This window comes from Macrotis lagotis, chromosome 1, assembly GCF_037893015.1.
Source record: "Macrotis lagotis isolate mMagLag1 chromosome 1, bilby.v1.9.chrom.fasta, whole genome shotgun sequence".
Lineage (NCBI taxonomy): Eukaryota > Metazoa > Chordata > Mammalia > Peramelemorphia > Peramelidae > Macrotis > Macrotis lagotis.
The window spans coordinates 868378264-868404368 of NC_133658.1; the positions used below are offsets into that span (position 1 = coordinate 868378264).

Genomic DNA, 26105 nt, shown 5'->3' on the forward strand with positions numbered 1-26105 from the left:
CCCTCTTCAACTCTATCCACCATCCCTACAATACTCTCCCTCCACTTGGAGTCTCTGACCCCAGAATTTAGCTCAAGGACACCACCTATAGGAGGCCTTCACTGATTCCTTGGATGTTAGTTCTTCAACCTAACCCCCACCCCCAATTATTTTTTTATTTATTTTTATATAGGACATTTACTTGTCTGTAAATATAGTCTATTTCCCCTTTGTAGAGGGCCAATTCCTGGAGGGCAACACTGGTTTTTTTCTTCCTTTCTTTCTGTGCTTCCCTCACTCCCTTTCTCCTTTCCTTCCTTTCTTTCTCTATCCCTTTCTCTCCCTTTATTTCCTTTCTCTCTCTCTCTCTTCCTCCATCCTCCTTTCCTTTCTTTTTCCTTCCTGTCTTTCTCTCTCTATATATTTTTTCTCTCCCTTTTTCCTTTCTTTCTCTTCTTCCCTTCCTCCTTCCACTCTCTCCTTCCTTCCTTCTTCTTCCAGCCATAATAAGTGCCTGACAAATTGAATTCAACTCACTTTTGGCTCTCTGACCTTCAGTTTTCTCTTTTGTAAAATAAGGATGGATGAAATGTCTTCTGAGGTCACTTCCATCCCTAAATCCACAGAGATGCCTTTTGCCAGATGGGTCAGCAGTGGTTGGGTTGCTTCTGTGCTCCTCTGTATTTGGGCAGCCTGCCCACTCATGATAGCTCCAGTCAGGGTTTTGAAACTACCAGAGGATGAATGGTTTCTGCACAGGGGCTTTCCCTGATGTTTTTGCCTCTAGTCTCTCCTCACTCCAGGCTGTTCTCTATACCAGAGGTGTCAAACTGGCATTCAGCCCACAATACTCCTAAGAATAGCTCAATCTAGATTAAAATGTATTTAGGAAATATTTAATAAAGTAAATTAAAATATTATAAAACATGGATAATGATAATATGTGGTTTTCTAAGTCAACATGGGACAGCTAGGTAGTATAGTGGATAAAGTGCCTGGACTGGAGTTAGGAAGACCTGGGTTCAAATCCTTCCTCAGAAACCTAGCTGTGTGACCCTGGGCAAGTCACTTAACTCTGCCTTAATTTCTTCATCTAAAAAAATGAACTGGAGAAGGAAATGGCAAACCACTATCTTTACCAAGAAAACCCTAAGAGGGTCCTAAAGAATCAGATATAACTGTAACATCTGAACCATAAGTCAATGTGTGATTGGTAATATGTTCCTATAAAAGTTTGATTCTACCATTTATACTATGCTAAAATGATTTTCCTAACATCTAAGTCCTAGGGCAGAACCAAGATGGAAGAGAAAAGGCAGCAAAATCCCTCCAAATACCTTTAAATAATGCCATAAAACAATTTCTGGAGCAGCAGAACCCACAACAGGACAGGGTGAGCTAATTTTCCAGCCAAAGACAACTTAGCAGGTCAGCAGGAAAGATCTGTTGTCCCTGGGTGAGAGCGGAGCCCAGACTGTGCCAGCACAGACTCAGGCCCAGTATAGCAGGAACGGGCCCTGGGAGCCACTGAATCAGTAGTAGAAGCTGCTATTTTCAGAGCTCTCAGCTCACAAAAAGTAAGGGGGTTGAACAGATAGTCAGAAGAAGATGACAGGGATGTCTTTGTGGCACTGAGGCAAGACTCTGTTGCTTTGCTCATATTCAGATCCAAGTTACAGTGGGTGGTGACTTGGGTGGCAGTCCCAAGGTGAAAAAGAGCAGTAGCACACCAGAGCTTGTGGCCACAGGGAAGCAGGGACCCTTATCATAGTTCCAGGACAGAAAAGAGTGTTTGTGGTCACCTGCAGACCAGAGTACAGGTCAGGAGACTAGTAAATACACCTTTCCTTATAACACCTTGGAAAAACTGAAAACTTACAGGTTACTGGAAGTATCCCTGAAACAGCTGCACAAAAACCCCCAAAACTTGGGACCCTGTGCCCTCCACATAGAAAGCAGAGCCCTACTCTAACAAAGAGTTAAAAGTCAAGAAATAGGCTGGGAAAATGAGTAAACAACAGAAGAAAAATGCTGACCATAGAATGGAACTATGGTGACAGGGAAGATCAAAATTCAGAAGATAATAAAGGTAAAGCTCCTACATTAAAAGTCTTCAAGAAAGATATGGATTGGTCTGAAGCCATAGAAGAGTTCAAAAAGGATTTTGAAAGTAAAACAAGAGAAGTAGAGAAAAAAATGGGAGAGAAATGAGTGATGCAAGAAAATCATGAAAAAAAATGTCAACAACTTGGTAAAGGAGACACCAAAAATACTGAAGAAAATAACACCTTAAAAACCAGACTGGGGGCGGCTAGGTGCCGTAGTGGATAAAGCACCAGCCCTGGAGTCAGGAGTACCTGGGTTCAAATCCGGTCTCAGACACTTAATACTTACCTAGCCATGTGGCCTTGGGCAAGCCATGTAACCCTGTTTGCCTTGCAAAAAAAAAAAAAAAAAAAACAGATTGAACCAAATGGTAAAAGATATTCAAAAAGCCAATGAGTAGACTGTCTTAAAAAGCAGATTTAGTCAAATGGAAAGAGGCCCAAAAATTTACTGAAGAAAAAAACTTCTTAAAAAGTAGAATTGACAAAATGGAAAAAAGAGATACAAAAAGCTCACAAGTGAAAAGAATTCCTTAAAAATTATAATTGAGGGGCGGCTAGGTGGTGCAGTGGATAGAACACCGGCCCTGGAGTCAGGAGTCCCTGAGTTCAAATCTGGCCTCAGACACATAATAATTACCTAGCTGTGTGGCCTTGGGCAAGCCACTTAACCCCATTTGCCTTGCAAAAATAAAAAATTATAATTGAGCAAATGGATGATAATGATTTTATGAGAAATCAAAAAACAACAAAACCAAACCAAAAGAATGAAAAATAGAAGATGTGAACTATCTCATTGGACACACAACTGACATGGAAATAGATACAGGAGAGATAATTTTAAAATTATTGGACTATCTGAAAACCATGTTCTAACAAAGAACCTAGAAATCATCTTTAAAGAAATTATCAAGGAAAACTGCCCTAATATTCTAGAACCAGAGAATAAAGTAGAAATTGAAATAATTCACTGATTGCCTCCTGAAAGAGATCGCAAAATGAAAACTCCCAGGAAAACTCCCAAGTTTCACAGCTTCCAGGTCAAGGAGAAAATATTGCAAACATCCAGAAAGAAACAATTCAATTATCTTGGAGCTAGAGTCAGGATAACACAATTTGTTTAGCCATTCCTCCATTGATAGAGGATAAGATTTAATAGCTTCTGCATAAAGTATTGGAGGGCTAGGAATATGATATTCCAGAGAACAAAGGATAAGGATTACAAATAAAAATCACTCACCCAGAAAAACTGAGTATAATCCTTTGATGAGGGGAAATGAATGTTCAGTGGCATAGAGGACTTTCAAGCATTCTTGATGAAAAGATCAGAGCTGAATAGAAAATTTGACTTTCAAATATAAGACTCAAGAGAAGCATAAAGATATAAATAGGAAAGAGAAATCACAAAGAATTTAATAAGGCTAAACATTCCTACATATGAAGATGATACTGGTAACTCATAAGAAGTTTTTCATCCTTAGGGCAGTTGAAAGAAGTATATATAGAGAGAGAAGGCACAGGAATGGGTTGAATATGAAGGAATGATATCTAAAAAATAAAATTAAGGGATGAGAGAGAAATGAACTAGAAAAAAGAGAAAGGATTGAGCACAAAAATATATCTTACTCTACAAAAAGTAGATTGAGAAAGGGATAAAAGGGGTAGGGATAGATTGGGGTGGGGAGTCAGAAGCGAAACAATTTTGAGGAGGGGTAGAATAAAGGGAAAAAAGGAGATTAGAATAATTGAGGGGAATTGGATGGAAGAAAATGCAGTTAATTAACAATAGTAACTATGAAAAAATTTTGAAGCAAGTTTCTGATAAAGGCCTGTTTTCTTAAACATAAAGAGAATTGAGTCAAATTTACAAAAGTAAGAACCATTTCACAATCAATAAATGATCAAAAGGTATGAACAGTTTTCAGATGAAATAAGGCTATCTATAGTCATAAGAAAAAATGCTCCAGTCCTCTATTGATTAGCAAAATACATATTAAAAAAATTCTGAGGGCAGCTAGGTGGCGTAGTGGATAAAGCATCAGCCTTGAAGTTAGGAGTACCTGGGTTCAAATCCTGTCTCAGACACTTAATAATTCCCTAGCTGTGTGGCCTTGGGCAAGCCACTTAACCCCATTTGCCTTGCAAAAAAAAAAAATTCTGAGGTACTACCTCACATACTTATTAGATTGACTTATAAGACAGAATGACAAATGTTAGAGGGGATGTGGGGGAAAATGAGACCAAATGCATTGCTGGTGGAGCTGTAAACTGATTCAATCATTTTGAACTATGCTCAAAGGACTATAAAACTAAGCATACCCTTTGACCTGGAAATATTACTACTACTAGGTCTGTATCCCAAAAGGAAAAGGACCTAGAATATATACAAAAATATTTATAGCAGCTCTTTTTTGTTGGCAAAGATTTGGAAATTGAGAGGATGCCTATCAATGGGGGAATGGCTAAACAAATTGTGATGTGTGGTTATGAAGGAATATTACTGTGCTATAAGAAGTGATAAGCAAGTGGATTTCAGAAAAACCTGAAAACATTTGTTTGAACTGATGCTGAGTGAAGTGAGCAGAACCAGGAGAACATTAGACACAGAAACAGCAACATTTTTTGATGGTCAACTATAATAGACAGCTTTTCTCAGCAATACAATGATCCACAACAATTCCATGAGACCCATGATGGAAAATGCTATCCACATCCAGAGTAAGAACTATGGAATATAAATGCAGATGAAATTATACTATTTTTACTTTTTTTCTTTCTTGTGGTTTTTAGCTTTTGTTCTGATTATCTTTTTTACAACTTGATAAATGTGGAAATATGTTTAATATGATTGTACTTGTATAAAAATTTTTTAAAAAGAAATGATGAGCAGAATGCTCTTAGAAAAACTTGAAGACTTAAATGAGCTGATGAAAAGTAAAATGTGCTGCGGATTGATAGGCTATGAATGACAGCAATTTTAGTAAGACAATGATCCAAGAAAACTCTGAAGGACTTCTGATGAACAATACTGTCCATCTCCAGAGAGTGAATTGATGGTATCTGAATACAGATTGAAGCATACTTTTTTAAACTTTATTTTTCTTGAGGTTTCTTTTTTGGGGAATATATTTTTTAACAGCATGACTATTATGGAAATGTTTTGCTTGACCACACGTGTAACCTATATTGAATTGCTTGCCTTCTCAATAAGGGGTTTGGGGAGAGAATTTGCAACTCAAGAATTTTTTAAAATAAATGTTAAAAATTGCTTTTATATGTAACTGAAAAAATAAAATACTACATAAATTCAAAAATAAAAATAAAGTCTTAGTACCCACTCAACAAATTCCAATAGCTCCCTATTATCTCTAAGATTAAAATATAAATCCTTTATTTGGCATTTGAAGCTCTTTACCACTTGGTCCTTTCCTGCCTTCCCAAGCTCCTTACTGTCTCTCCTCTATACTCTATTATTGTTGGTTGACCTGACCCACCGTCCACAGCCACTGACTGCATTTGCACCAACTACCTGTATTCCTTTCTTATTTCTACCTCCTGGAATCCCAGGCTTCCCTTCAGCCCTTGGCTCAAGTGCTACCTTTTCATAGATGCTCCCAGATGCTCCTGACTTTCTAAGTTTGACATATTGAGTGACAGATAGGAGTGGGGTGAGACTAGATGCCAGGGAAAGTACCTGTGCAGGAACCACCCATATTCTTATGACTCAAAACCCTGCCTATGGCTACCTAGAGCCAGCAGGACACTTGCATACAAAAGAACTTGGAGGTGGCTCTGACTGCTGTTGACCTGGCTCTTCCATCTGGCAAAAATCCAAGTCCAGGAGAGAAGGATGAAACAGAAAGAGGGGATACCAAAGGTCAACTTAGGAGAATTAAGGCAGAGCTGGAAGGGACCTCAGAAGTCCATCTTCATCCTTCTACTATGGAGATATCTTGTAGGTGTCTAATCATAGTGTGTTGTCTATTTTGTTAGACTCCCTGAGGGCAGGCACTATCTTTTGCCTTTCTTTGTATCCAGCAGAGACTGCCATCTAATAGATGCTTGATAAATATTTGTTCACTGACTGATTCCAATAAAATCAGAGAACACTTCCCTGCCCCTGCCTCATACCACTACCACCATTTTGTTCTCACTCAGACTTCTGTGCTCACTGTCCCCAGGTACTACTGGTGTTGAGGAACCTTGACTATCTCCTTATTCCCAAAGGGGCTACTGCTGTTCCAATTTCTTAGCCTCTTGATTCTCTCTGATATTGTGGCTTTGTATCACCCCCTCCCAACCTTGTGGTTGAAAAGGAGTTCAGCAGGCTGGTAGGAGTTCTATCCAGAGAGTATGGCAGCCAACTGAGTGTTATTTTGTCAATTAGAATAGAAGTATTGTTTTTGACAGTTGAGTGATCTGTCTGAACCTGTCTAGAGGTAGTGAGGAACCTCTGGATTTGGAATCAGAAGACATTTGTTGAATCCTAGCTCTGCCAGATAATAACAATAATGATAATAATATTGAAAATAAGGGCCTGCACCAGAGTAGGGCAGTGTTAGATAAGAGAAAGCAACAAATTAAAGAGAAGATGCAAAGGACAATTGGTTGACCATAGAGTGGAAATAGGGTATGAGAGAGAGGGAGGGAGGAACCCCTAGGTTGAAGGATGATGGTGCCCTCACTAGTAATATGGAAGGTAGGAGTGGGAAAGGACTTGGGAGAAAGAGAATGAGTTTTGTATTGGATATATAGAGCTTAAGAAATCCACTGAATATCCAGTTTGAGATGTCTGAAAGGCAGTTGGAGAGGTGGGATTGAAGGTCAGTCTAGAGATGGCAACTGAAGGACGGAGCTTTGTTGGGCAGTTGATTACTTTGATACATGGGCCAGAAGAAGATGCCTGATATATTGGAGGTGGCCTGGACTGGGAAGTAAGTAGCCCAGAATTAGTACTCATTTTTTGAAGGGCAGGTAGGTGGTACAGTGGATAGAGGACCAAGAAGTGAGGAAGACCTGAGTTTGAATATAGCCTCAGCTGTGTGATCCTGGACAAGTTACTTAACCCCAATTGCCTCAATTTCCTCATCTATCAAATAAGCTGGAAAAGCAAATGGCAAACAATTCCATTATTTTTGCCAAGAAAACCCCAGGATACAAAAAGTACAACTTGAAATGACTGAACAACTTTCTTTGATCTTGGCAAGTTTCTGACCTTCTCTAGATCTTCTCTGTCCCCTTATCTGTAAAGGGAAGGTGATGGTGGTGGTGGTGGTAGAGGGTCTTCCTTTTAAGTTCTAGCTTGGAACAGGTGAACACTAAGGTCTTCAACTCTGAGGCAAGTCTATAATTGGATAACTTTGAATACTTTAAAATCACACCAGGGGCGGCTAGGTGGAGCAGTGAATAGAGCACCAGCCTTGGAGTCAGGAGTACCTGGGTTCAAATCCGACCTCAGACACTTGATAATTACCTAGCCATGTGGCCTTGGGCAAGCCACTTAACCCCATTGCCTTGAAAAATCTAAAAATAAAATAAAACCAGCATTAAGGATTTATTAAATATCTACCATGGACCACACATGATATTGGGCCTTGGAGATATAAAGGCAAAAATGAGACAGTCTTTGAAGTCCTGTCATAGAAAGATGGGTGGCATTTGAGGTCAGAATTGCCCTGGATTCGAGTTCTGACTCTAGTATGTGCTGTGTAACATTAGGTAATTAATTCATTTACCCTCTCTGATCTTTGGTGTCTTCATCTCTAAAATGAAGTAAACAATATGCCCTCATTGGGTTGTATAGAAACTCAGATGAGAATTTTGGAAAGGTCTTAGTAAACCCCAAAGTGCTAAAGCTGGGGTAGGGAGCTTTTTTTTGTGCCAAGGGCCTTTTGGATATTTATAACATCATCTGCCTGCTATATTTGGTCAAACATTTCATTAATTCACCCCTAAAAAGCTCCTAGATTTATTGAATTTGGAGTCCTGCTGCAGTTGTCATGGCAACACCAGACCACAGCCCTTATAACAACCTAGGTTTGACATTCCCAGCCTCTGCTTTAGAGATATATAAACTCCTGCCTTTATTTGTCCTCTGGTTGCCTTGGACCCTCAAAAGGGAGAGGATGCTTGGAAAAGCTGAGATGAGACTGGAATCTCAAGAGATTTCTCTCCTTACTCACTCTCTACTTTTCTCTTCTGCAGCCAGCCTTCCTCTAGGCTGAGTTTTGGGGGGAGCCAGAATTTAAATCCTACATTTACATGGTCTCAAGTAGTGAAGAAGAGCAAGGTGTCTCAGTGGATAGAACTACAGTAAGACCTGAATTCAAATCCAGCCTCAGACATTTCCTATCTATGTGATCCTAGGGAAAGCACTAAATTTCTGACTTTCTCACTTTCTCCAACTGTAAAATAGAAATAATAAATAGTATTTATCTCACAGGGTTGTGGAGAAGATCAAATGAGATGATATTTATGAAGCACACAGAAGGTGCTTAGGAAATGCTTACTCCCAGAGTAGAATTCGTTAGTTAATTTACCGAATTCTATTTTGCCTCATTTCCAGTGTGTTTGTGTGTTAGTTTTTCATTTGTATGTAGAAAACAAATACCTTCTCATATCTGAAAAAAAAATGCTTGCTCCTCTCCTTTGGTGCTTAAGAAAAGCCAGGGAAGCAGGATCCTAGTTGCCAAAGAAGGTCATACTGGGAAGAATCCAGGGTTCAACTGACTGAAATTGCCATAGATTATTTAGGTCAGGCCAGGGACCTTGGGCGTCATCTAATCTGACCCCTTTATTTTACAGATGAAAAGATGAAGGCCCAAAGAGCTGCCAGGGGTCGCAAGGCAGTGGCAAAGCAGAATTAGATGGAATTAAGGCAGGGTCAGCACACCCTCAAACAGGTAGGGCCAGGTCCTACCCCCAAAGAAGGCTCTTAAAAAGCCAGTTGTAGCATATTCAATAATTTTTTAGTAAGTATCTACTATGTTCAAGACCTGAGTGGCAATGCTGTGCCCATGAGTTAGAGTTGTCCTTACTCAGAGTCAGCAAGGCCTGGGTTCAAGTCCCTCTCCCAAGAATAGACTTGGATAAAAATAAATAAATAAATAAATATATATATATATATATATATATATATATATATATATATTAAAAAAAATAATCGGGGTGGCTAGGTGGCACAGTGGATAGAGCACTGGCCCTGGAGTCAGGAGGACCTGAGTTTAAATCCAGCCTCAGACACTCAATAATGACCTAGCTGTGTGGCCTTGGGCAAGTCACTTAACCCCATTTGCCTTGCAAAAACCTTAAAAAAAAGAATCTTGGGGTAGCTAGGTGATGCAAAGGATAGAACACTGGTCTTGGAGTTAGGAGAACCTGAGTTCAAATCTGACCCCAGGTACTTCGGTGTGTGACCATGGATAAGTCACTTAACCCCATTGTCCCATAAAAACCAAAAGAGAGAGAGAGAAAATAGATTTGGTCTATTCTGAGGAAGTCACCCAACCTCTCAGAGAGCCAGCCACCCTCTAAGACTAAATTGTCAATGTCTATCTGTATCAGTAGAGGGAATTTCCCTGCAGGAGTAACTTGTATCAATGAAACCAGAGGCCTGGTTAAAAAAAGTTCATAGTATTGTACCGTGTTTAAGGAACATTCTGTTGGAGAGAGACAGTCTGAATATAAGTAAGAACTAGGCAAGGTGAAAAGGAGGAAAGATCTAACAAGGGGGGAAAGCAGGGAGGGCTTCATGGAAGAGGTGGCACTGAAGCTGAGCCCCGAAGGGAGATGGAGATTCTGAGCAGGTAGATGTGAGCTCCAAGCTCCCCTGGCAACCTTGCCTTTGTGAGATCCACTCCAGATCTTAAAGTCAATTCAACAAACATTTGTTGTTGTTCAGTTGTTCAGTTGTTGTTTAGTGACCTCATTTGGAATTTTCTTGGCAAATATACTGGACTGTTTTGGCATTTCCTTCTCCAGTTCATTTTACAAATGAGAAAACTGAGGCAGGCAGAGGAAAAGTGACTTGTCCAGGGTAACATAGCTAGGAAGCATCTAAGGCTAGATTTGAACTCAGATCTTCCTGACTCCATACATAGTTGCTGTATCTACTCTGTCCCCTGCAACAGCTAACTGCAAATCTCATCTTTACACCTTGAAGGAGAGCATGGGAATGACCAGAGGAGATTTCACCCAGCCAGAGGCTGCAGCTGCCCAGGGAGCTGCAGTGTTCCCAGTGAATACAGGGATGTCCTTGAGGATGCCTCATGTTTCAGCCTGTGCTGAGGTTTCAAACACAGGAAACCCTGAAGATTGGGGCCAAGAAGGATTCTTGTGTTCTTGACTCAGTGGCGGTGGGTGCAGGACAACAGAGGTAGACTCACTCCCCAGCCATTAGAGCCGCCCGGCAGTATGGGAGAGCCCCTCCCTAAAGAAGGGCCTTAGGACACTTGCAGATGGCTTAGAGGGGGGATTCTGTTCTCCTAAGGCTTGGTCTGGATGGCTGTCAGAGTCCCATCCAGTTCTGAGATATGGTGACCTGACTGCAGAAGCATCCAGGCCACCAGGGAAAATGATAGTTCACCTTCAGAGAGCTTTAAGGTTCCTGTGGCCACTCGTGAGCACCATAGTGACAGGACATTGGGCTTGGAATCAGGACGCTATCTATGTGACCCTGGGCAAGTTACTTAACCCTGATTGCCTCAGTTTCCTCACCTGTAAAATGAACTGGAGAAGGAAATGGCAAATCACTCCATCTATACCAAGAAAACCTCAAATGAGGTCCCAAATAGCTGACTGAAAAATTATTGATCTGAACTGACTTAAATTTTATAAAGTGTTCTCCAGATATTATTTGTGCTCTCCAAATATATCCTTACAGGAGCCCTGGGAGAATAGAATTATTATTCCCATTTTATAGATGAGGAAACGGAATGATAGAAGTTCCATGACTTCTCCAGGGTCACACCGCTTATAAATATCTGAGGATTGGAACTCAGGTCTTCCTGACTCTAGGAGACAGTCCCAGGAAAGTGAAGCGGAGAAATATAGTTCTGGGGAGATACAGCCAGCTGTGACCTTTCTTATTCCTCTGTCCTCAGATCTAACAGCAACAAAGGGAAAGCGGAGACCCCCAAGACACCCACCAGTCCCTCTTCCCCTACATTTTCTCCATCCATCTGCTTCTTAGCCCCTTGTTACCTCACAGGAGACTCAGTCCGGGACAAGTGTGTTGAGATGCTGTCAGCAGCCCTGAAGATGGACGGTGAGGAGGTCTGGGGTGGGCTGCCATGGGGAAAGGGGATCAACCTAGAAGCTACAGAGAGGTAGATTTAGGTTCTGTGGAAAGAGAAACTTCCTAACAAAGCTATGGAAATGTAAATTGGAGCAACTTCAAAGGTAGCGAGTTCCCCATCACTGAAGGTCTACAAGAGGACTCACTGATTGCTTCCCAGGTATGTGTTGGTCTAAATGTGACCTGTGGAGGTCCCTTCAGATTCTGGAAAACAGTACAATTCTTTGAAAAAAATAAAAGGAGCTAGCATTTCCCTGGGACCTAGGGGGGAAAATCCCTTATTTTTGTTCTTGATTCTTCTTCAAGGAGTTGGGAAGGAGGTCATAGACAGAAGCAGTAGCTAGAATATGTCTTCATTTCTGTCCTTCCTCCCAACACACTAGTTTATATAATTGGTCTCTACCAATACAAAATAAAACATGAAGTTTCTGTATCTTTTTTAGATGATTACAAGGAATATGGAGTCAACTGTGATAAGATGGCATCAGAAATTGAAGATCATATCCTTTTGTGGGCTGTCCTGGGGGCTTGTCCAACATAGCCTGGGATCCCCAGAGTCCTATGGGGGCTAACAAGCTGAAATCACACCAATTATAGGTTGCCTGGCCTTCATCTTTATGGAGACTGTGAAGAAGATGGAGTCCAGAGGAGGGGTCCAGGGAAGGCACTATTATATATCACCACATGAACCAGGGAAGGACTGCGAGGCATTCACTTCAGTGAGGAAGTACATCTCCCTTCCCCACCCTACCGTAGCGAGGTGGGGCAATGTTTAGAGCTCTGAGTCTGGAGTCAGGAAGACCTGAGTTCAAATTTAACCTCAGACACTTACTAGCAGTGTGATCCTGGACAGGTCACTTTAACCTCTTTCTGCCTCAATTTCTTCATCTGTAAAATGAGTATCATAAGGACATGTACCCCACCCCAGGTTCTTGTGAGGATTAAATGCCATGATAGCCCAGGACCTGGTACATAATAATATGAACTGTCATTATCATCATTATTAATATCCTAAATCTAGGAATCCTAGAGGCCATCTGAACCAAACCCCTCATTTCACAGATGAGGAAACAGGACCACGGAGGCTGGGACTCATTCAGTATCTCACCCACCAAGGCACCATTCTTTCCTTTGTACTTTCTGCCTCCACAGATGCCATCTCCCCGTGACAAAATGCTGTGGTCTCATGGAAGTTCCTGGGTCTGGGTTGCTCAAGGCCAGATGCATGATGAAGAGGGCCAACGACCCAAGTCCCCACCCCGCTCTTCTCACTGTGTCTCTGGGTACAGGGTCCTCCTCTCAAATACTTCCTTCCCCTCAGTAGACTCAAGAAGTTATGACATAAAGATGCCAAGATATACTTGAATGGACCTGGCATCACTTCCTCTATCAGAGTGGTCAGGGAGAGGAAGGATTTCCTGACCCTCTCCCACCCATTCCCCTTGCTTGGTCTGATCCTCTTAGCACTTCCCCTTCCCTTCCTGCATGGAAAGGATCAGACTTTTTTTTTTTTTTTAGATTTTTGCAAGGCAATGGGGTTAAGTGGCTTGCCCAAGGCCACACAGCTAGGTAATTATTAAGTGTCTGAGACCAGATTTGAACCCAGGTACTCCTGACTCCAGGGCTGGTGCTTTATCCACTGCACCACCTAGCTGCCCCTAGCATCAGACTTCTTAGAATCTCACCTTGTCCCTGGAAATGAAGCATGCCAGAAGAGTACCAATCCATGAAGATACCTCCCACCTTTACCTGCTCCACCTGGATACTACATAGGATGAGGAAAAGAACAGAGGGCGTTCTAATCCCAGCTCTGTCCTCTGTTAGTGGTGGGGCTATGGGCAAATCACTCATCTTGAAGGACCCAGATCTCTTTGTCTTTAAAATAAGAGGGTTGGACTAGATGTCCCTTCCAGCAAGAGAACCATGACCTTGTGACTTCTGGACCAGTCAGTGACCTTCTCTTGTCTCTTCTAGCAGTTTCCTCTTCTGTAAAATGAGAGGACTGGATTAGAAGATGGTCTCTAAGGCCCCTTTGATTTGGACATTTCATGTTATAAGGGCCCTCCCATGTTCTGTGTCCCTTCTGACCTGCATATTCTATGATTCCCGACTACCTTTGGCAGGTGATCAGCCCTTTCATTCCACAATCAGGTTTAAGGCTCAGGATATTCCTGAGGTTAGGAACCTAGGAAACTAAATTTGACCCAAGGCAAGTCTGACTGATGTCAGAACCTCACCTGAAATTTGGAAAGGGGGAGAGAATGAAACAGGGGACCCAAGTCCAAGGAGGGAGGAAGGGGGTACAGAAGATGGGCTTGGCTGCTCCAAGATGTCACAGGGGCTGAGCCTGGCCCCAAGTCCTTCCTGGGCTAATTCATCCTCATTGTTTTCTCCATTTAATTATTGCTCAATGCTTCATAGAATGTGACCCACCATTCAAAACTCATTTCCTCCTAACACAATGCCTCCCCATCCCTGAGTTATCACATACTTCATCTTCAATCCCGGAGGGCCCAGCAGTTCCTTTACTTCTGCTCTTGACCCTCTACCACAGCTGGGCTTCAAACAATAGGTGGAAGGATTTAAAAATCATTTTCACTCATTATCTCAGTTTCCCTTGGACCATCCTCTCTACCCTGCCCCCCCCACCCCAGCCATCCTTGCCTGCTCCTTCTGCTATCTTGAGGTGTTTGTGAGAGGTGCCAGGTGACACAATGAACTCACATTGATCATTATTCAGGTAACAGAAGTTTATGTTGTTCAGTGGTTTTAGTAGTATCTGACTTTGTGTGGTCCCATTTGGGGTTTTCTTGGCAAAGATACTGGACTATTTTGTCATTTCCTTCTCCAGATCATTTTTCAGATGGAGAAAGTGAGGCAAACAGGGCAGTGACTTGTCCAGGATCACACAACTAGGAAGTGTCTGAGGATGGATTTGAATTCAGACCTTCCTGACTCTAGGTCCATTCTGTGATATCCCGTGGCTGCCCAGTAAGATAGGAGTTTAGGGCTGGTTTGTTTCAAACCTGAATCACAGGGGTGAACCCTGAGGTCCCCCAACCCCCAAGGGGTTGGTGGGTAGATTTAGTTTTTTTACATTCAGTTTTATTTTATTTTCAGTTCTAAATTTTCCCCTCTTTGTCTCCAGCTTCCAATCCATCTGCATCTATTCAACCTGTGAGGTTCTTGACCCTTTCCTTCCATGGAAGAATCATCTAGATTGCTTTGTTCGCCTCCCAGCAGTCCTGGGAAGGAAGCTGAGCAGATAAAATTAAGATCATAGATTTTTTGGGGGGGGTGTGGTTGGGTGGCACAGTGGATAGAGCACTGACCAGGAATACCTGAGTTCAAATCCGGCCTCAGACACCTAATAATTACCTAGCCCGTGTGACCTTGGGCAAGCCACTTAACCATTTGCCTTGCAAAAAAAAAATCATAGATTTTTTTATACCTTAAAGGAATCTTTGAGGTCAAGGTGCCAAATGGATCCCATTATGGCCAGAACAGATTGAAGTGTAATGTGGAAATATTTAACAAAATTTTTTTTTCTGCAAGGCAATGGGGTTAAGTGGCTTGCCCAAAGCCACACAGCTAGGTAATTATTAAGTTGTCTGAAGCTGAATTTGAACTCAGATCCTCCTGACTCCAAGGTCAGTGCTCTCTCCATTGAACCACCCATATTTAGCACAGCTGTCCCATATTTAATAAAATTTTTTAAAAATACAGTAGAACATAGATAAAGTTAACATGCAGTTTTCTAAGTCCACATGCCCTATATATACTATTTTTTAAGTTTTTTTTGCAAGGCAATGGGGGTTAACCCTATATACTGTTTAGTGATCTTCCATTTCCATTTGAATTTGACACCACTTATTTAGTCTGTCCCCCTCATTTTTACAGATGAGGAAATTGAGGCTGGGAGAGAAGTCACTTGTCCAAAGTAGCCTGTGAAAAATGGAGATCTGAACTCAGGTCCTGTGTGACTCTGAGTCAGCATCATTATCTGTAAAATAATGGGGGGTTGTATTCAGTAATTTCTAAAGCTCTCCTAGCCTATGATCTTATAACCCTCTGAGGTAGCATGGTTCATATGATAAAGTGGAGGCAAATGACCCTGGTTTTGGATCCTGATTCTGCTGCTCACATTGATCCTGCTTCTGCTGCTCACAAATGACCCTGGTTTTGGATCCTGCTTCTGCTGCTCTGGGCCTCATCAATAAGATGGAAGAGATCAGATTCATTGACTTCAGAAGTCCTTCCCAGCATTCCTTCAGTGATCCATGTGTTCTTCCATATCACCATGTTGCGCCCTCCCCTCCAGTGACGTAACTCCGGTCACAACATCCAGGCAGTGGCAGGGAAGACACATGAACCCCTCTCCTGACTCCACATCTAGGACTTTTTTCTACTACACCATGCTTACCCTCTAAAAACAAAAAACAAAACAAAGACTTTGCCTCAGTTACCCCATCTGTAAAATGGGGATGTTGGTACCACCAGTATTCAGGATTGTTGGGAGAATCAAATGAGATACTGTTTGTAAAATACTTAAAGTGCTAACATAAAGGTCAGCTATTGTTATTATTATTAAAAAGAAGAATACAGCCAGCAATCTGTTCACACTAATAGAAGTGGTCCCTACATAGCATAACATTTCAGACATCATTTCTACCAGTTGGAATGACACTATTGGTGTTCCTCAAACCAGGTCCTCCAGGCAGACACTGCCTTCACTATATAGTAAACCTTCCTGATTGGACACAGAACAGATCACATCTACAGTTAAGCAGAGTAAAAATTTCTCCCAGCAGAACTAAGACCCTCAGGTTGAAGCTATTCTCTGTGGTCATCACAGGGTAAGACCTAGAGGATTATTAGCCATCACCTAGTTCAAGGTTCCATAAATTCCCCCCCCCCCAAGGGATTGGTGACTTGATTTCAAGGGGTTCCTGAATTTAGATGGAAACAAATTACATCTTTATTTTCACTAACCTTAGTTTTCTTTGCAATACTATGTATTTTATTTTATGCACTGAAAAATAGTCCTTTGAGAAAGGGTTCATAGGTTCTACCAGATAGTCAGAAGGTTCTAGGTCATAAAAAGATGAAAAAAAAACCTTTATCATTTTACATATGAAAAAAACAAGCCTACAGATATGAGAGGACCAGACCAAGGTTATATCAGAGAGCCAGGATCAAAATGCACTGACCTCATGGGGTCATGTTTGAGGAAGGTAAGAGAGGCTTCATCACCATTTCCTCCTTAACTATTTCACACATATATATCAAGAACTGAAGGGCACAGACATGAAATATCGGAATAGGGTACGCAGCCGAATCAGTAACCTGAAGGACCCCCGGAACCCCAACTTGAGGCGGAACGTGCTTTGTGGGGCCATTTCCACCAATCTCATTGCTAAGATGACAGCTGAGGTGAGAAGCTCCATGGCAGGGTCATTTCTGAAGATGCAGTCTTGGTTCCCTGGGGAAGCAGACATCCTGAGCAGGCATCATCAGGCAGAGGGAAGACATTTGGGTTTTGGCTCCTTATGCCTGGCTGCTCCAACATTTCTCAGTCTGGGGTCTCCCCTTAGAGATACTAATGCTAAAGCATAAATTAAAAACCTCATTTAACCACAAGAATTATATTCTGGAAAAGCTGGATCCATCTACATTTTCTACTTTGTCTCGGATAAACGACAAGAAACCGGAGTCAGCTCTTTAAAGTTATAACCTTATGACTCCTCAAACTACTGAGTTCAAAGGACACAGATGTCTGTCCATTTAAGTAGAACCCAAGAGACACAGACTCATTATTGCATCGGTCCCAGCAAAGCAAAGGCCAGGGGATAGAGGATGTGACACAGGCCACTCATCTGGGATCATCTTTTATATTTATCCTTTATCACATAGTGAAGGAAGTCTACAAAAAGTTTGTTGTTCAGTCATTTCCAACCCTTTGTGACCTCATTTGGGCTTTCTTGACAAAGATACTGGAGTGATTTGCCATTTCCTTCTCCAATTCATTTTGCACATGAGGAAACTGAGGCAGACAGGTAAAGTGACTAGCCCAGGGTCACACCGCTAGGAAGTGTCTGAGGTCAGATTTGAATTCAGGAAGATGAGTCTTCCTAACTCCAGTACCAATGCTGTGGTACCACCTAGCTTTCCCCAGTATGTTCCCAGAATTACCAGTATAGTATATTACCAGAATATCAGTATAATAGCAGGATTTAATAGATGCAGGAGCCCTCTAGGCTGAATAGAACATCTTATCCTGCTAATGGTGCCAGTCCTATTCATTCATCACCTCCTGTGAGACTTTGTGGGACTCCCTATGGTTTCCTTCAATGAAATTTGACTGTGGTTCCTTAGGTATGATCTGGGAGGATAGAGATCTCTAGAGAGATGTTTTTTGTCTATCTTCATGGGGGTTGCAGAAGCAAGCTGGGACCTGGGATGGTGAGGCCACTCAGAAAATTTGTCTTTGGTGAGGGCACAGCTGACCTGAGACTCACCATGGGGCACAACAGCAAGTACAAGCAGGGGTGACAAGGAGGCCTGTCTGGTACTCATACAGCTTCTAAGTGGAAGCCCTATGGTTCTAACCAAGTGGTTTCCATGATACCCCGTGATTTTTTGATCTACAATTAAAAGCCCCATCTTGATGAGCTGTTGTTCCTAGCCCAAGCCATTCACTGTTGGTGCCCTCCTAGGAATAGGTGGACTAGGAAGTGACATCTCTTCTTCAGACATCTTGGACTATTGCTTGATTCATTTAGGAAATGGCAAGTGATGAGCTGAAGGAGCTGAGGAATGCCATGACTCTGGAAGCCATCCGAGAACACCAGATGGCCAAGACAGGGGGTACAACAACTGACCTCTTCCAGTGCAATAAGTGTAAAAAGAAGAATTGTACCTACAACCAGGTGGGCACTAGGGTACATTGGGACCCCCTGGAGAAGCTTAGGAGGGAATCCACCATGGAAGACCAAGGAGGGAAAGCCATGTAAACACCAGAGAAAACAAATGGATGAAGGGTGGGGAAGTAGGGCAGAGGTTCTGGGATGATTGAGCATCAAGAAGAGAATAGGATGATTTAGTAATATTCTTTAGGTGTCAAAGATATGGCTATAAAGGAAAGATTTTCATGGGACTTCTGCAAAGTCTGTCCAGGAGGGGAGGCTTGGCCTTAGTCCTCCAGGCAGCAAAGAGCCTCAGTAGGTTCTAGAGCTGGGGAGTGACTAGATGATTCTACTTTCTCAGGTACAGACACGGAGTGCTGATGAGCCCATGACCACTTTTGTCTTATGCAACGAGTGTGGCAACCGCTGGAAGGTCTGTATTTCTTTGTCCTCCGTAGGCCTCCCAAGTAGCCTCTGACCTCACTCAGGCCTTTCCCAGGCACTCCCAACCCCACCCCACTCTAGGACAGATTCTCCTCTTATAGGGTCAAAGGACTTGGAGTCCAGATAGGGACATGACCTCCCCAAACATCCCAGGGATGGCTCAGAGAGTGACCGCAGAGCTAGGATCAAAGCTGGTCCCCAGACCCCCAGCAGGGGGCCTTCTCCACCTGCCCCCTCTGCCTCTTTCTCTGATGGTTGGAGCACAGGGTGCTTTAGATTGTCTGTCTCCTCCAAGCCTCCCTTGGACCCTGTGAGAGAGGCTCTAAAGGAATCCTGATCCCCCTGCTTAGCGTGGCCACATGGCTGGCATCAGAGTGGGGTCTGATCCTTTAACTGCCTATTGCCAAGGTCCATTCTCTGGGGTCTACTGCTACCTTTCACCAACAAGGGGGTCTTCCCTCCTTTCAGAGTTACCTGGAGAGGGTACAGGCAGGGAGGCTGCATCACTTTTCTCAGAATCTTTCCCCTTAGAAGAGTCCCTTGTGAAACCTGGGGGTTCAGGGTACAAGTAGCTCCATCCTTGTTGCTATATGGTAGGTGAGTCACCTCTCCAGTTTCTTTGGGGGTTTATGTCCCCATTTTACAGATGCCTCCAATTCCACCTTGTCAGGACCAGTATTACATTGAAAGGAAGGGAGGGAGAGAGAAAAGAAACAAGGAAGAGAGGGAGGAAAGAAGGAAAAAAGGTTTACTAAGTGCCTTCCATATACTGGATATTGTGTTGGTGCCTTATAAAAAATTCATTTGATTCTCACAACAATCCTGGAAGGATTTTTACAGTTTTACAGTTGGGGGATACCGAGGCAGACAGCATTCAAGCACCCTGCCTAGGTTTGGGCAGCTAGTACTAGTATTTGAACTTGGGACTGTAAGGTGAGAACATCTTGATTGGCATCAGGAGGTTGTCACAAACCCTGTTGACGTTTTTTTCCTTTTCCAGTTCTGCTGAGTGGTTGCTGGCCAGGCCTATGGTGGATGCCTCCAGGAAACAGGAAAAAAGAAACTGCTTGGCCAACCTGCCTGGGGTATAGAGAGAAATGCTCAGATGGGAAGAGGAGTTTTGGGTGGTGCCAGCTGAGCAGAGGCCTCTCCCCAGAATACACAGTCAGTTTTGACCTCTGATCTCAAAATTTTCCCTACTGGGTCAGAGAAGGTATTTTTAATGGAAAAGTCCAAACAGCATGAGCTCTGACCTCTGCTTGTGCCTCCCCAAATCCTGCAGTAAAGTAGAAATATGGACTTAAGAGTTCACAATTGGGGCAGCTAGGTGGTGCAGTGGATAGGACCATCTCCCCAGTCAGGGGGCCTTGAGTTCAAATCCAGCCTCAGACATTTGACATTGAATATGTGTGACCTTGGGCAAGTCACTTAACCCTAATTGCCTCACTCTCAGGGCCATTGCAAGTCATCCTGATGATCTTGGGGGAGAAGGTGAAGCTGGTGACTTAGCACAGCACCCCCTCGTTCAAATCCAATTCATGTACTTGTCATGGCATCACCTCCCTGATGTCATGGTCCTCTTCCAGAATGAAGAACAAACAAGCAAAATACATAGAATGCCAAAACTAACAGAGAAATTAGAATTTAGACTATGAGAAATAAGAGGGATTTTAGAACATAACACTTATCAAAGCTGGGAGGGATTTTTGAGACATCAGGCCCACCCCCACCCTCATTTTATAGATGGGGAAAACTGAGGCCCAGAGAGGAGGCATTGCTTGCCTGAGGTGTCAGAAGTAGAAGTAGATGCTGGCATGCCAGACACCCATGTCAGGGTCCTTCCCCCTGACCCTCCTGCTTCTGCAGATTGATTGTGCAAAGACAAGGACATTTGAGTCCTTCCCCAGTGATTAATACTTCTCAAGTTTTTCTTTATGAAAAATACCAGGCTGACAAAAGTGACATCCCTGTGTCTGTCCCATCATCCCCTTCACCTAGCAACCAGTATATGATTGGGTCTAATAATAGGTTTGACATAGTACAATGGAAAGAACACAATCTTTGGGTTCAGTAGTTTTCAGCCCTATTCAACTCTCTTTCTGACTCCTTTTGAAGTTTTCTTGGTAGAGATCTTGGAGTGGTTTGCTGTTTTCTTTTCTGGCTTTTTTTACAGATGAGGAAACTGAGTCAAACAAGTTTAGGTGACTTGCCCAGGGTCACCCAGCTAGGGAGTGTCTGAGACCACATTTGAAGTCAGGTCCTCCTGACTCCAGGCCTGGCATTCTTACCCACTGCACCATCTCAAATCCCAACTCTGCCACTAGGTGACCTTGGAGGCCAGTCCCTTTGCCTCTATGAACCTTAATATCAACTGGAAAAGGAAGGGTTGGATTAATTAGCTTCTGTTGTTCTCTCCAGATTGAAGTCCAAGAGCCCCAGGTCACATTATACATCATATTAGCATTACAAAACCCTCTCACTTGTGTCTTATTTGACCCCTGTAGCAATCCTGTGAGATAGGTGGTGTGAATGCCCTGTCCATTTTACAGATGAGAGAACTGAGATTTAGAGAAATGAATGGGACTCACAGGTCCTAATGACAAAGTCAGGAAGTATTACCCCCTCCCCCCAATCCCTCCCACCCAGTTCTCCTGACCCTTACACTTGTTCCATTCTTTTTTAATCTACCTGTCTAGACCTGCACAACTGGAGGTCCTCCCTACATTACAAAGGCTGCCTTGTCCCCATATCCTCTAAAATTATCAGTTACTCTTTGTTGCCATTTGGTTTGGTGGGGACACACAGATGGATTCCACCAATTAGGAAACCATGCCTCTTGACTTTCTAAGTATGATCATACTCTCTCCAGAGGAACACTGCCCCAAGGCCACAAGATGAGATGGCACTCTCCCTAGCCATCTCCCACTAACCAATGGACAGGGTACCTGAAGGATGGATCTTCTTTGGGAAACCATGTGACAGGCAAAGGTGTCCTTCCTTCTAAACTTTCCTGCTTAACTGTACCTCCTAATTGATGCAATGATTTAGGCAGAGGTGACACTTTCCTTAAAAAGCCTCTGAGAGCCTCTGGCCCCATGTCCAGAGAGGAGGCTGCTCCAGGAAGACGACTGGTGGGGACCTTTGCTTTCCCTCAGTTACCCCTCCTTCTACCATCCCCAGAGAGAGCTAGTTGCCCTGTTCTCTCCTCCCACCCACAGCACCCCCACACAGCTGAAGAACACAGCTGAAGAAGAGGGCCAGCCCTCTCCCTCCGAGGTTCAGGTTGATGAACTTGTTTCACAGCCTGTACTTTGGGATCAGAGAGGTTAACTTGCCCAAGGCCAAACAGCTAGTGAGTTAAGGAATGAGATCATGGTGACCTCTGTCATTATTTCCCCCTGAAATGCACCTTCCCTTGAAATGGAAACCCCAAGCAGCTTCTCCCATAGGCTAACTCTGTAAATAAACTCTGTACAGAAATGTCTCCGGTTTCTATTATTGTACATGGGAGGGAGGGGGGTTGTTGTACTCTGTGTGTCTTCAGGGAAAGAGAGTGCAGAGCAAAAGTCATCAATATGGGGTGACCGGGTGGTGCAGTGGATAGAACACCAGCCCTGGAGTCAGGAGGAACTGAGTTCAAATTTGACCTTTGATACTTACTTGCCAGGTAGCCCTGGGCAAGTCACTTAACCCTGATTACCTTAAAAAATATTCTTTCAGCATTTAATTTTTTTTACTGTTTTAAATTAAATTGTTTTGTCTTAATAGTAGTTTATATTTTGCAATGACATGTAACAATAGTTTTCAACATTGACTTTGTTTTTAGGTTTTTTGCAAGGCAAATGGAGTTAAGTGACTTGCCTGAGGCCACACAGCTAGGTAATTATTAAGTGTCTGAGGCCGGATTTGAACTCAGGTACTCCTGACTCCAGGGCCCGGTGGTCTATCCACTGAACCACCTAGCCGCCCCCAACATTGACTTTTGTAAGATTTTGAGTTCCAATTTTTTCTCCCTCCTCCCTCCTTTTCCTCTCCCATTCCCAAGACAGAAAACATTCTGATATGATACACATGTACAATCATGTCAAACATCTCCATATTAGTCACCAACATTCATTTTTATAAGATTTTATGTTCCCAATTTTTCTCCCTAACTCCCTCCCCAAGAGAGCAAGCAATCTGATATAGGTTATATGTGTATAATCATGTTAGACACATTTCCACATTAGTCATGTTATGAAAGAAGAAATAGAGTAAAAGGGAAAAAGCACAGGAAAAAAAATAGTGTTATTTTCAAATTCAGACTCCATGGTTCTTTCTCTGAATGGGGATAGCATTTTCCATCATGAGTCTTTTGGAATTGTTTTAGATCACTGTATTGCTGCGAAGAGCTAAGTGCATCATACTTGATTATCATGCAGTGTTGCTGTTACTGTATACAATGTTCTTCTGAGTTTGCTCACTTAACACAGTATCATCAGTTCATCTAAGTCCAGGTTTTTCTGACATCCACCTGGTCATCATTTTTTATAGCATAATAGTATTCCTTTACATATGTCACAACTTGTTTAGTCATTCCCCAAGTTAATGAATATTCCTGCGATTTCCATTTCTTTGTCACTACGAAGAGTTGCTACAAATATTTTTGTACATGTGAGTCTTTTTCCCTTTTTTTATGATCTCTTTGGAATATAGACCTAATAATGGTATTGCTGGATCAAAGGGTAAAGCATAGTTCCAAATTGCTCTCCAGTTCACAATTCCACCAACAATGCATTAGTTTCCCACATCTCCACATTTATCATTTTCCTTTTCTGTCATATTAGTGAATCTAATAAGTGTGAGGTGATACCTCAGAATTGTTTTAATTTGCATTTCTCTATAATCAGTGATTTAGAGCATTAAAATATATAAACACACATACATATAGTAGGATTTTTCAGGTCACAAATCACAATTCATATCCTTTGTCTCATCTGTACTAGTGTTGGGTATGAAGGGCAGGGATCATTATCCCTATTAAAGGGAACTTTATTTTTTACTTACCTATTTTAGGGTCACATTCCTTATCTCATTTGCTACTCTTAATAGACTCATGAGTTAGGTGACTGTTAGTGAGAAAACTGAGGTTCAAAGAAGTTAATTCTTTGCCCCAGATTTGCACAGCTACTAGGTGTGTCAAAAGCAAGACTTGAACCCAGATCTCTTCAACTCCCAATTTCAGTACTCTTATCTACTATACCATCCTCATTCAGGCAGATGAAGGAATTGGTAGAAAGAGGGAAATGACTTATTTAGAGTCACATAGTGAATAAGGTAAACTTTAAATAGACTTAAATCTGTTTCAGGACTGCAAGCCCAGGGTTCTTTCCACTTCAAGATCTGTCCAAAAACAGGTTATAAAAATAGACCTATTTTAATAAATTCTATTGATATCTTTTGTCCTAACACATCATCATCTCCTATTCACTCCTCTCATGATAGTGATCAAAAAGAAAAAAAGAAGCAAAAACATGACAAAGGAAGATGCTGTTTAGCAGCATAGGTAGTATTTTCACCCACTTCTCTGCCATGAGATATGTTTCACTCTGCTCTGACCTACACTGGGTTTTCAAATATCAAAGAGCCCAATTCCCTTTTTAAAAACCATTATTTCTATGTTTTGTTTCCATGATACCTTTGTTTCATAGTATACTCCTTCCTTCCTTCAAAAACCATCCCTCAAAGTGAAGAATAATAAAGAAAAGAGTGTGGGGGTTAAAAGAGGTGGGGAGATAATTCAGGAAAACTAACAAACATATTAACAAAATCTGATATATATACTATTATATTTGATATATATTATATTATATTAGTGCTTTATCTTCTTATATACAGTATATCTGATATGTTTTAAGTTATGTTATATAAGTTATCACTTCCAAATCATGGAGATTAGGGAATGTGGTACCCCAGTCACCCTCAGATCCAGAAAATCTACCTAAAATTTTTTGACTCTCCCTTTGTACCAGATAACAAGTTTGACTTTTTTTCCTTTTTCTTTTATGGGGTGTTTACAGTACCTTATATAAAATTTTGGTTGATATCATACGATACTATACAAATATTTTATGCATCTCTGAGTTTCTAAACTTTTTCTGTTTTGTCTACTGGTCTTGCTTGTCATCTGCAGCTTCTATAAAATTCTCAAAAAATTCCCATTTATTTTCTTATGCTTTCCCATAATATATCGAAACTGTGTTGGGGAAAGTCATGATGTTAAAGGGACAACTGCAATATTATATCTGATATTATATTCAGTGTTATATCTTATGTTATAAATAGCATTATGCAATATTTTTGTATGTATGCCTGTATATTATTTATATACATATTTATACATGCTCCCTCATTTCTACAAAGAAGAGAGGGAGGTGCCTTCTCATAACCCCTTGTTGGGTTCAAGTTTGGTCACTGCAATTTACAATATATTCCATTTAAATTCTTTTGGTTCTTTCCATTTACATGTTATGTCATTATGTCCTGTTTTTCTGGTTCTGCTTGTTTGATCTCACATCAGTTCAAATGTCTTCCCATTCTTCTCTATAATCTTTGGATTCATCATTGTCAACTTTTTGTGATCATTTCTTTTGAAATTGTTGTATTCAATAGTTCATAGGAAATATCATCCTCTCAGTTCTGTTTTGTTTTGCTCTGGCTTGGTTTGTGTCAATAGTGTTATATTTCTCAGAATTACTCATATTTGCCATTTCTTAGTGCATGATAATATTCTTTTTCATTCATATATTATAGTATCCTCAGCCATTCTCCAACCAATGGATTCCTGCTTTGCTTTTATTGTTGTGTGCCATTTCAGTTGTGTCCTACTCTCTGTGACCCCATTTATGGTTTTCTTGGTAAATATGCGAGAATGATTTGCCATTTCCTTTTCTAGGTCATTTTATAGAAGAGGAAACTAAGGCAACAGGGTTAAATGACTTGCCCAGAGTCATACAACTAGTTAAGTGTCTGATGCTACTTAGCCCTTCTAATTCTTAGCTGTCATCTAGAATTCTTGGATCATTCTTTCTGTGTCTGACCAAGTAGTAGAATCACTGGCTCAAAGGGTTTTGCTAGTTTAATTACTTTTCCTATATAATACCAAATTGAAATCTAAAGTAGTTGGATCATTCCATGGGTCCACCAACAGTGCATCAGTGTCCCTCTCTTCTCACAACCCCTCCATCATTGACTCTTCCAATGTTCTGTCATCTTAATAAATTTGGACAATTTAAAGTGAAATCTGAGAGTTGTTTTGCCTTCGAGGTCATGTGCAGTAATCATTCAGACACTTCCTTTATCTAGTTTGCTCACATGACTTCATCAATTACTTAGTGC

General features: G+C 41.8%; 1 protein-coding gene across 2 annotated transcripts in view; it reads left to right on the forward strand.

The window, feature by feature from the left end:
• The window catches only part of TCEA3 (transcription elongation factor A3), a 35266-nt gene extending 13056 nt beyond the window's left edge, over positions 1-22210 (forward strand). For both annotated transcript variants that reach the window (XM_074218154.1, XM_074218155.1), the window contains 6 exons: positions 11186-11349; positions 11823-11878; positions 16657-16812; positions 18162-18308; positions 18646-18717; positions 19729-22210. In XM_074218154.1, coding sequence (XP_074074255.1) covers positions 11186-11349; positions 11823-11878; positions 16657-16812; positions 18162-18308; positions 18646-18717; positions 19729-19737 — 604 coding nt within the window. In that variant the 3' untranslated portion in view covers positions 19738-22210. The remainder of the gene's footprint in view (positions 1-11185; positions 11350-11822; positions 11879-16656; positions 16813-18161; positions 18309-18645; positions 18718-19728) is intronic.
• Positions 22211-26105: the final 3895 nt, after the last annotated feature.